This window comes from Siphateles boraxobius, unplaced genomic scaffold (genome assembly GCF_051911475.1).
Source record: "Siphateles boraxobius isolate OS27281-9 unplaced genomic scaffold, OSU_SipBor_1 9, whole genome shotgun sequence".
Lineage (NCBI taxonomy): Eukaryota > Metazoa > Chordata > Actinopteri > Cypriniformes > Leuciscidae > Siphateles > Siphateles boraxobius.
This window is the reverse complement of record NW_027509219.1, coordinates 25,173,687-25,186,035: the sequence shown is the minus strand read 5'-3', so window position 1 is coordinate 25,186,035 and position 12,349 is coordinate 25,173,687. Positions and strand designations below refer to the sequence as shown.

Here is a 12,349-nt window from a genome sequence, read left to right as displayed (position 1 = left end):
AGACATAAAAGTGTATGAAAACCAAATCTCAATGAAAATGTAAGAAATGGATATAATACAGATCAAATGAAACATTGCATATTATTTGTACACAATGAAAGTGTTTATTCAGCATTTCAAATCCATACATACAATTCGGAGGGCATAAACTACATCACAGGCACATGACGGTACAGTATGTTACTGAGTAGCATGTGAAAATCAACATTAAAAAAGTCACAAAAAAAAAGTGTGACTGCATTTCCGAAGTGAATCTACAGTTATTGCAAATGTAGCAACACAGCTATTTTCTAAAAAAAGTCAAAAGCTTACCATCAAAAGCAAAACAGTATTTTCATCTTTCACATAATAATTGTATCAAATATATGATTACAAAGTTAGTGTCTCTGCAGAGAGACTTTTAGAATAATTCTAGTTTTCATAGAATCTTGCTTATATATTTTTCCTTAGCAAATGTACTACCTTTAACAAAACAATTCCTACAATAAAAAAATAACATGAATCTTGAGATTATGACAAATAAAGATATAGCACCATACTGTAGCACCACAGATTAGCCACCAGTCCTTGAATGGAGGCCATCTTCTCAAGATCTGCTCTTCAAATCAAACATTCCACATGCACTGACAGGACCCAGGACAGGGAGAAGGTCTGTTATGGCTCTCTAACGGTGGTTGATACTAGTAAGTTTAGACAAAGTTGAAATGTTGATATTTGAAATGGGAATTCAATCAATCAACACATATTATGAGAACACATGTTAAAAAAAAAAACTTTTTATAGTTCACCTACAAATTAAAAATTCTGTCATTTAAATCACCATTATGCTGTTCTAAACCTTTATGAAACAAAATGTTTTATTTTTGTGAGGAACAGACTCAAATAGAAATTGCAACAAAAAAAAAAGTATTACTTCCACCCTATTTCTTCCCCTTTACACTCAAATCGCATTTGCATGAGCGCATATATTTAAGCGCCGGACTGTCACTTCAAACAATGACTTATATTTTGGTATTTTACTCACACAAACCTATTGTATGGCTCTAGAGGAACTGGAATATAATTGTAGTACTTTTATACAACTTTATAATGCTTTTTAAAACGTTTAACTGCATGAATCACCCACCACTTTCACTGTATGGAATAAGGCAGCTTGGACATTCTGTTAAATATCTAATTTTGTGTCCCACAGAAGGAAAAAAACGATTTGAACAACATAAGAGCAAGTAGATTATGGCAGAACCCAAACTATTGTTTAACAATCTCAAAGGTAAGAGTATGAACTTTTGAGAATGGTCCTGACTTGATAAAATGAACACCACAGTTGATGCACAGAGACTTGTAGTGCATTAAGAGTACAGTACATTATCGTGGGTAAAAAGTGTGAGAAAAACTGAGAATAACTATACGGTATGACCACCACATGGTTCAACAACAGCTTCCATTGGCCTCTTTAACTACTATTACATGGAAGCTAAACTGACCTCTCGTTTCCCTCGGTTTGCTAAACAGTTCATTTTTCAGCCAGGTTCGACTGACGCACGGTATCTTATTAATAATTAGCGTAAACATTATTGGACCGGATGGCAAGAAAATGGCACAGCACCTGCAAATAGCCACAAGGCCGTCAGATTAAAAGATACAGTATACAGCACCAACCACACCAAATGAGAGCTTATGTTATCTGAGTGATCTGAAGGGTCTCTGAAGGACCGTTCACACGGACAGCTTAATTTAATTGTTGAATGTCAACAAGTCACTGCTAGTAAATGTTCCTACCTGCAAAATTACTGATTGCATGGATATCTATTGAAATGACTGGATTCAGTCTTCGAATATTCACAAAACAGTGGTTAATGTGACCGCACCTTTACTCATGTCTCTTTAAATCAACATGAGTATTGGTTGCTTTGTAAATTGCTGTAAGTGTGAAGGCCCTTAAAGTGATAGTTCACCTAAAATTAAAAATACATAATTTACTCACCCTCATGTTGTTCCAAAACCAGTATGACCACTATTTTTTGTGTGATTTCTAATTTATTTTATAGATAATAGTCTTGTATTTTATTGTATTTGTTTATTTTTTACAATTTATTGAAAGTCAATGGGGTCTAAACCCCCCCCACACAGGTTTGGAACTACATGAGGGTGAGTAAATAATGACGGAATATATAATTTTTTTGAACACAAGCAAAATAAAAAGTACTTTTTAAAATATGTTTAACATCCCAGCCTAATAAAAGCTGTTTTATTTAACATAGAGTGGGTCTCTCATGGGGGCAGCCATGTTGAGATCACACGAAAAGCAGAAAACTACTCATTTTAACTTTTGCTTGTGGAATAATAATACTACTGAAATAATACTGCAACTATTGTGCATGATGATTCACCCACAACACTAGGTGTCAGTATAAGTCCAGATGATCAGCACCTTTGAGACAATGATAAAGACGATTGGTCTATAAATGCTTATTTTATCACATTACAATAATAGACGACTATTATTCACTGAAAACTAGCAGTACAAGTGTGACAGTCCACACAAACACTTCTCTGTAAGATGAGTAATGTCCGAAAGCACCACGTGGAAGCGCAAAAGAAACACTGACAGATGTCTTCTGGGCAGACTGGTATTCACAGCAGCAGTGCCAAAGCATCTGGTCGGAGGGAGAGAAAGAGAGAAGCACAGACATACTCTCTCTCCCTCTTTCTTTACCCGTCTCTCTGTCGCTCTCATTTCTTCCAGGCTTTCTCCCACAATGATGTCAGTTTGCCAGTGGTTAACAGCACTCCTCCAGTGGAATGCTGAGCATGGGCGGTTTGGGCCATGCAAGAAGAGGAGGGAGGAGAAAATGAGGGCGAGAGAGAAAGAGAGAGACATAGAGAGTGAGAGAGAGAGAGGGAGGTCAGTGTCCTTGGCAGGTTTTGCAGCACATCTGTCTGAAGTATGCACGGCTGCAAAACTTGAACCTGAGCACCAGGGGGCAGTATGCCACTGTGTTCACATCTTTACACTCTGCAGGACAGAAAAAGTAAAATCAGTCACATGCACATTAAAAAGAAATGCAATATGTACCCCAGTTTCTTCAAGCATGTAACAAATTTCCACTACAAGTACTTTGTGGTGTATAGTTTTAGGGACCATGTCTCCATTTGCATTAACTGTGTTAAAGTATGTAGAGTTCTGCAGGAATGGGTTTTGAGTTAGCATTTTAGCACTTCCATTTCCAAATGAGGTCTGTACTAACACAAGCTCGAGATATTTTCACATTTTTGTGTTTGACATTAAATACATCAGTACTACTTGTGTAGCCAACCTAAAGACTTTGTCGCAAGACTAGTGACTTTTCAGACACCTTTAGCGACTTTGTTTCAAAAAGCACTTAGCAACAAATCTAGACACTTTTTATCCTAATATATACATATATACATATATCCTAATATATATACATACTCCTATCCTAAATTTGCGTCAGTATAGTTGTTAAAGCTAAAAGAGCAATAGATTGTGGGACATTTTTGCCTAAAAAACTTCAACATACCATGATTTTTAACACGCAATTATTACATATAGACATATGCCAGATGGTATGCAAATTAAGACATCTAACCTTCAGGGTTATCTGTAGGGCCACTGTGGTCACACTTGCTCTTGCACTGCTGCATGGAGGCGGGACGATGTGTCTCAGGGCACTCGTTGGATGGCTGGCCAGTGTGTGTCAGACACTGCACTAAACGAATCTCCTGACCCATACCGCACCTAGCTGAGCACTAGAACACACACACAGACACACACGTCAAAAAGGACATGGAACATGTAAGAAAAGAAACTTGGAAAGTTTACATGGATTTACACATATATGGACCCAGCAATTAATTTTTTTGTCTTTTAACATTTTTAAACTGGATTCAGTGCATGTTTTCACCAGCTGGGAAGACAGCTGGTGAAAACTTTTCTTTTTTGTAACATTTCTATTTATTTGAATGAATGAATGAATGAAAAAATATATAAAATGTAAATATTAAATGTGAATATTTTTTCCCTTGTGCACTAAACATTAGATTGATGTTTTTATTTGCTGAGTCTCACAATTATATTTTTGTCATTCACAGCTATTCCATTCATAATCTAATTTTGCTTAAACATTAACACTTATGTCAGATGTTTTTGTGATCAGATAGTCTTTGTGATAGTGAGATTGTCACTTTGTGACACAAACACATTTCTTTGAATTAGGTCTCACCTCTGCCCAGGGTCCCATAACCCACTGAGGTGGTGGGCAACGTTGTATGTTGCAGCGCACCCTGGTTGTCGGGCGGCTTTGTTTCGGGCACTCTGACTCTGCCAATGTTTCACCATTCTCTCCACTTCTACATAAAATCACCCTGTACCTATAACCAGGACCACAGCTAGGAGTACACTGTAAAAGAAAAATCACAACAGATTAAGAGAGACCTTACCAAATAACAGATAACAGAAAATCCATGTTCTTCTACTGTACCTCAGACCAGTCAAGGGCATGCCATTCTGGTGGGCAGCTGTGGTTGTTGCAGGGCTCGGTGATGGAAGGCCGAGGTGGGGTGCAGGCCACGTCATCCAGGACTTTCTCCTCTGTAGCCGTGATCTTCCTCTTACACAGCACTTCCCGTGTGCGCACACCTCTGTTACAGCTCCGACTGCATTCTGACCAGTCTCCTGTCCACCACCTGACAGAAACACGCATACCAAAAGATATCAGGGGATGATCGCACCACATTGATCAGGCATACCGAAGATGTTATGTGAAGTCTTGAGCATGTACAGAGGAGTTTAGAAATCAAAAATAAAAAAACAAAAAATTTATTTATATATATTAAACTATATAAAGTATATAATCAGAAAGTTTGTAATTTGTAATGTATCATTATTTTGTATTGAAAAACATTAAATTAATTCATTATAAATGAAAAAATAAAAATCATACTAATTAGCAAATGGTTGGTACTACAGTGACTGGCAAATAAATTGGTGGTCTTTTGATAATATCTGGAAAGCATAAGTACACATTAGCATTTACTACAAATCTAATGTGGCCAATATGCATCCCTGACCATGTCTGAATGTGGTTTGGATGATCGAATTACCATATGTTCCCATAAGCATGCCATTTACACCTGTATTACACCTGTAGCAATGCCACACACAAACACATAAGAAACCCACATTGGAGGGCAGGGCTCCAAGTTGCACGGTCTTTTCTTGTCTTTGGGCTTGTTCTTCTTGTCACAGAAATGGTTGTAAACCACAGAGAGGTCAGCTTGTTTCTTGCACACTACCTGCTGGACTTGAACCCCTGTGACACAGAGAACAGTCTTTGCTGTGTAAATCAGGCTAGATTATCATAATCCCTAATCATACAAACATGAAGCTTTGATGTCAGCGCTGTTTCATTCTTGTCTTTGAGTAAACACAGAGTCCCTGTGAAGTTATTACGGTTTTGATCCGTTGTGGTTATGGCTCTGTTCCAAAATCTAGCAAGCTGCTTTGCTGCTTACCGCCTAAACAGACATCTGCCATCTAAGGCAGCATCCTAACTTGGAACCTTATAAGTGGGCGGTTTTATAAGGTCACTTAATTTTTTGCCAAACATTACAATTCCAATACCAAAAAGGGGCAATTTTTGGGGGGCAATAGCAGATTAAAGGCTAATTCTATATTCAGTAATTCTATACTAAAATATTAATCCTATACTTTTTTTGTATATACTACCGTTCAGAAGTTTGGGGCCACATCTTTTATTCAGCAAGGATGAATAAAATTGATCAATAACAAATCAGCATATTAGAATGATTTGTGAATGATTTGACACTGAAGACTTATTGAAGCTGAAAATTCAGCTTTGCCATCACTACATTACATTTCAAACTATATTAAAATAGAAAACAGTTATTTTAAATTGTAGTAATATTTCACAATATTACTGTTTTACTATGTTTAGATCCAAGTAAAATCAAATAATCTCAAATAAACCTGAAAAAAAAGTTTTAGATATCTCAACATCATTGTCACAGTTGTGTTTCCGAGTCTTGTTTTCATTAGTCACGTCTTCCTTTGTTCTGTTTTCCCGCCACTCTTATGTTTCCACGGTAACCTCCATTAGTTCTTCTGTCACACCCGTTTCCTCTTTAGTCTTGTGAGCTGTGCCTCGTTTCCCTGATCTGTTTCCCTATGTATTTAAGCCCTGTGTGTTCCCTAGTTCATTGTTCGATCTCAGTTATATTTAGTGTGTTGCTACCTGTTCTGCTGACCGTTTAATTAAAGTAAACCTTCACTTTGGAATTATATCCTCGTCTCCGTCTGCCTTCCTGCAACCACCCGTGACAATTATAATGAACAGTATGAAAAATAGATATTCATTTTGAAATATGCTAAAGACTACTAACAGTGTTAAATATTAACTTTGTGTGTTACATGATGGCAAAGGTAATCTAGAAGTAAAAATAGGAGAAATTAGCAAGCATAATATTTAATATCAGCAGACACTGGCTGATAACTGATCTAATGTGCATCCATATTTTTAATCTAAACTTCACAGTATTATAATAAACATTTATTTTGCTTTGCCCACCATTTTGCATTTATTGTAATGCATGTGGGATTGCCTTTTCCATTACAGCTGTTAACGAACAACCTTCATGATGCCTTTAAGCGATTCTGGAACAGATTCCATGTTTTCGACAGCAAATTAGTTCTGAGCCACAGCTAATAGCATCTTATCAGCAAGATAAATACGGGTCATTAACTCACAAAGCATGAATACAAGAATAAAGGGGAAAGAGCATGAGCATAGGAAGTGACATCAAAGCTGGTGTTTTTGGTATATACAGTCCATGCAAGTGTTTTTTCCCAGGCTTTCAAACAGTTTACATCCTAACAGGCAGACATGGGAAATTTGTATCGTTTATGTGAACTGTGTTGGATAGCTTGATTTTCTTGTGCATTTAGCAATCATTATGAATGCATACACCATTTAAATTCAGTTTCTTTGAGGAAAACCGTTAAATGCCACTTTCATGTGTGAATAATTTCCTTATGCGTGTCAGTGAAGAGACAATTCAACCATAACAGACAGAAAACTGTTACCTCCTGCACACAACGCAGAGCAGCGGGACCAGGATGTATAATGCCAGGCATAAACGCTCAGTGGATCTCTGTTGACAGGTGGGTTAAAACGGTAATGGATCCCAGGATTCTCCTCACGGACCAAAACCTGCAACACACCACAAAGTGGCCTTCAACTCTGATTTCAAACGTTAAGCATTTTAATGAAGCTGGATGGTTTGTAATGAAATTAAATAAATAATAATTGTTTTATAACAGGTTTCGCAACAAACTCCCCGTCTTCCATTGTTATAATAAACAGATACTCCTGAGCCAAACTCACGTTATGGTTTCTGTATCGGGCTGATCTGAATGTTAAAAAAAAACAAGCAATTTTGATAGCACAAAGAAACACATTGTTTAAATTTTCAGTGTTCATGTTCTCTCAGCATATTAAACCAGGACAGGAGTAAGTAAAATTACAAATTTCAGCTTGAAATAACATTTACCCCGAAAATTACACTTAGCAAATACATTGCAGCTGTCTAAATTCTGAGGCATCTGTACCAACACAAGCAGTGCACAAATATCCTGCTTGAACAGACCACCCAGCATCTCTGCATTACCATGACGATCAGGGTCATGTTGGTGGGTCCAAGTGCTTCCAGGGTCTCCGGTTCATTGGTGGGTCGGCGATAGTGGAAGGTGGTTCCTGCGATGTCAAAGCGTCGTGGCGTGTCGATGGTCAGCTTACCGTTGATGAAGTACTGATCCCCCTTGCTCTTCAACACTGTGGTAATCATGGAAAGGGTTAATAATTAACAGGCCTTTAACAATTAACAAAAGCATTTAAATATGATGGAAGATTGTTTCCGACATGGAATAAAAATATAAATAAACTTTTTTTCTCAGAATAGTGTGATATAATGTCAGAATAGCGAGATATAAACATGCAATTTTGGGGAAAAAATGTATTTTTTTGGACTTTAAAACTTTCAATTTCAAGTTTATATACCACAATCTTGACATTATAACTTGCAATTGCGACTATATCAAACTCAATTGGAAAAAAGTCAGAATTGTGAGATAAGAAGTCGCAATGCTCTTAAAAAAAAAGTATTCCGTGGCTGAAACAAGCTTCCATAAAATGTAGCTTTTCCTCAAATTAATCCTATTACATCATCCGTTTTGCGTTGCACTTTGTGAGCAAACTCAAAATTGGTGAGAAAACTTATATTTCTATGTGCATGAACACAAAGTTTCTTGAGGGAACGCAATATTTTTGGAAGAGCGCAAAAGTTTTACGAGTGAACACAAAACTGGTGATTAAAATAATATGAGATGTGAGGAAAAACTTTATTTCTATGCTTTTGCAAAGCAAATGTTTTGTGAGCGAATGCAGTAATCTCATAAATACACAAATATTAACCAAAGGTTCACAAAGCACATTTGTAAAATCTGGAAACCTGACTACTCAAAATGTATTACTAGCCCAGGGTGAAGTATGAATGAACAGTGTAAAACATTGAACAAGATAACTTGATAACAAGATAAATTTAAAAATTTGAATAGGTAACAAGTAATTTTAGCTGAACCATGAGGCACAATAAAGCCCTCTCAGATCTAAGCTTGCAATTCAGCAGGGAAGCTCTTGACAGAATCTACTAACTCCAACAGTTTATTAGTTCCTCTGAAAGGTTCATATTTGAGTAAAACCATGAAAAATATTCTCACCCAAGTAATTGTTAGAGACGTTGAGCTCTTGGATGTGTATGAATACAGATCCTTTGGGGATTCTGACCACCTCCTCATAACCTAAGAGAGAGTGGACACACACACACACACACACACACACATAGAACAATGCAGTTAGTGGTGCTTCACTGAGAGTGACTGTGATGGGATATGCAGCGGTTTGAGATTCCAAATGAATTCCTGGGCAACGTCTCTTAGTTCAGCTGCCCAACACACGTGTTTAAGGCCAGATTCTACCACAAGCCTGCAAACAAATTCAGCCTCTGACAAATGAGTAAAAAAACAAAAGAGCCAAACAAATTTTTCCATACAGTCCTGCCACCGACATATATTTTGTTGTCAAGAGTCAGGAGGCAATGTGGTGAAGACTGTGCAACAAAATAGTAAATCATCAACTAAAAATGGAATTCCTAATGAATTTATTGATTCTGGTTCTGTTTTAATATTAATGATATTGTTTCCCCTAAAGATTTAATTACGGATTCTTATACTACTTTTGAGGAAGAAATATAAATAAGAAAAGCAATTCTTATTGCATTTATTGCTCTCAATATTCAGATGCCAAATGATGAAATAATTTTTTTTATTTAAACAGAACCGATATAACAAATTCTTGCAAAAGGTGTTTTAAATGCAGCACATAGGTGGTATTGCTTCATATATATCATTTTTTATATTAATACATAAAATAATATATATTATACTGTATATTTGAGGCGGCTAAAATAAATAAAAAGTACATTAAAAATACTAAAAGCAAATTAATTTGCTCATTCGTGTTTATAATAAATCTCATCATAATACATTAATCATGCTTTTTGGAGTCAGAAATGATGAAATGAGTCAGATTATCAGATTAATTCCGTTATGATTCCAACTGACTCATAAATGTTTTTGATTCACTAAATACAACAGGTTCAACTAGTCGTGCAGGACAAACCATTATATATATTTATATTAGGGGTAAAACACTATATCGTGGCAAAGTATATCGCAATACAAAAATGCAACAATATGTATTGTAGATAGTGACAATATGTATTGTACAGTATATAGATCACCCAAAATAAAATTTCTGTGTGAGGAAAAAATTCAAGTTTTCAGTTTTAGAGTCAGAACTACATTAAATAGTGCTATATATAATGTTGAATATAATGTATAATAATGCAATCAGGGAATACTTGTGGGTCCTGATAATGCCAAATGTCTTATGTTACCAGTAAAAAAAGTGGCCTACATTATTATAAATATATCTAGTCAGGGACACAGTGCAAGCATATTTGTCAAGTCAAGTCAAGTCACCTTCATTTATATAGCGCTTTTAACAATATGATAATAGGAAATTAAAGTAACAGAGATTGTTTTGGCTTTGCAGCAGCTCTAGAATAAAGTTATTGTCTAGCTAAAGTTAGTTTTGATTGATTCTTTTCCGTCGCAACGTTCATTAGTTATTAACTTAGGGGCCGCTAACACGACACCGTTCCAACAGAAAACCTCATTTGCACAAAACAGTGCCTGGTGGCTCGAGATAGCAATCCATGAAATAGGTTCCAAGGTACAAGCCTTGAAAAATGTATAATACAGAATTTTTTTCGCTTCTGTGTAGCCAGTTGAACCAGAATTATCCTAACAACGTTTTATCTGTATAGAGGTAAAGGGAAGGGAAAGAGGCCTTCACAGGGGAGAGACTAGTTTATATAAATTATAAATTTCAGGACTGCGTTGTCGTTGTGTCCAGGCACAGATCCTTCATCAGATCCGGAGACGGCTCGGATCCGGCGGACTGCGGTAAACCTCTGGATAATCAGAGAGACTAATATTAGCCCAGACGCCATCCTTCTTATGATGTAACAAGTATATAAGGATTTATGGGAAGTGTTCCCAGTTCCGGTTGACCTAATCTATGCAGCCTAACATTGAATTATAGAAGTCTATAATGTGTTATGTGTATGCTAGGTCAAAAAGATGTGTTTTTAGTCTAGATTTGAACTGACAGAGTGTGTCTGCTTCCCGGACAATGTTAGGAACCAGTTCCAAAGTTTTGGTGCTAATAGGAAAAGGATCTACCGCCAGCAGTCGATTTGGATATTCTAGGTATAATCAACTAGACGGAATTTTAAGATCGCAATAGACGTGAAGGACTATAATGCGTTAAGAGCTCGCTCAAGTACTGGGGAGCTTAACCATTTAGTGCTTTGTAAGTAATTAGCAATATTTTAAAATTTATACAAGGTTTAATAGGGAACCAATACAGTGTTGACAGAACCGGCCCGGGCTAATATGGTCATACTTCCTGGTTCTGGTAAGAACTCTAGCGGCTGCGCTTTGGACCAGCTGTAGTTTGTTTACTAAGTATGCAGGGCAACCACCCATAAGAGCATTACAATAATCTAGCCTTGATGTCATGAACGCATGAACTAACTGTTCCGCATTTGTCATTGAGAGCATATGACGTAATTAAGATATATTTTTAAGATGGAAAAATTCGGTTTTACAGATACTAGACACGTGACTTTCAAATTAAAGATTAGTATCAAAGAGCACACCGACGACGAAGACTTGACAGAGCAGCCATCAAGTGTTAGACAGTATTCTAGGTTAGTATGTGAGGAAGTTTTTTGTCCAATAATTAGAATCTCTGTTTTTTCAGAATCAAGTAGTAGGAAATTACTAGTCATCCAGTTTTTTATATCAGCTATGCATTCTGTTAATTTTGCGAATTGGTAAGTTTCGTCAGGGCGTGAAAAAATATAGAGCTGAGTATCATTAGCATAACAGTGAAAACTAATGCCATGCTTCCTAATGATATCTCCTAAGGGTAGCATGTACAGAGTGAAGCATGCACAGCCTTGTGGTACGCCATACTGAACTTTTGATCGATAAGACATCTCTTCATTTACTGCTACCAACTGATAACGGTCAAATAAGTATTATTTAAACCATGCTAATGCAATTCCACTAATGCCAACATAATTTTGCATCGTTACACCCCTAATATATATGCATGCATATTCAAGAACTGCTTTACAGAATCAAAAGTTATGAAAACCTTTTAAATAAATGGAACTGATTCTGAATAAGAATATACCAGAGTACTCATACACACACACACACACACACACACACACACACACACACACACACACACACACACACACACACACACACACACACACACACACACACACATAGAGAGAGAGAGAAGCAGGCAGATAAGAACCAATAGTGGTCATTTGTGTGGTTTTGGTCACACAATGACTGGAAGCTTCTCTTTAATTGACCACATTTTAAATAAACTGTTTCTTTGTGTCTAAATTGTGTTCGTACCCTCAAGAACCCTGAACTCACGAATACAGCCAGAGCCAAGAATAGCCCATCATCTCAGCCTCGGCTAGCCACTGTGGTCAATGTTCTCCCGCTGCCCGCCCAGGGAGTGGCCCACTACAGTTCTTGTAGCTGAGAATAACTTTCAGTCCAGCACAGAGCCAGCAGCCTGTCATTCAACACACCACA

The 12,349-nt window shown here is 36.9% G+C and overlaps 1 protein-coding gene across 1 annotated transcript in view; it reads right to left on the bottom strand.

Annotated features, from left to right (window-relative positions):
• Positions 1 to 79: 79 nt before the first annotated feature.
• Positions 80 to 12,349, bottom strand: part of adamts10 (ADAM metallopeptidase with thrombospondin type 1 motif, 10) — a 74,901-nt gene continuing 62,631 nt past the window's right edge. The window contains exons 18-25 of the mRNA XM_077224314.1: positions 8,816 to 8,896; positions 7,708 to 7,871; positions 7,124 to 7,250; positions 5,204 to 5,333; positions 4,503 to 4,707; positions 4,245 to 4,421; positions 3,612 to 3,771; positions 80 to 3,016 (exon numbers count right to left, since the gene is read on the bottom strand). Of these exons, the coding sequence (XP_077080429.1) occupies positions 2,907 to 3,016; positions 3,612 to 3,771; positions 4,245 to 4,421; positions 4,503 to 4,707; positions 5,204 to 5,333; positions 7,124 to 7,250; positions 7,708 to 7,871; positions 8,816 to 8,896 (1,154 nt within the window). The 3' untranslated portion in view covers positions 80 to 2,906. The remainder of the gene's footprint in view (positions 3,017 to 3,611; positions 3,772 to 4,244; positions 4,422 to 4,502; positions 4,708 to 5,203; positions 5,334 to 7,123; positions 7,251 to 7,707; positions 7,872 to 8,815; positions 8,897 to 12,349) is intronic.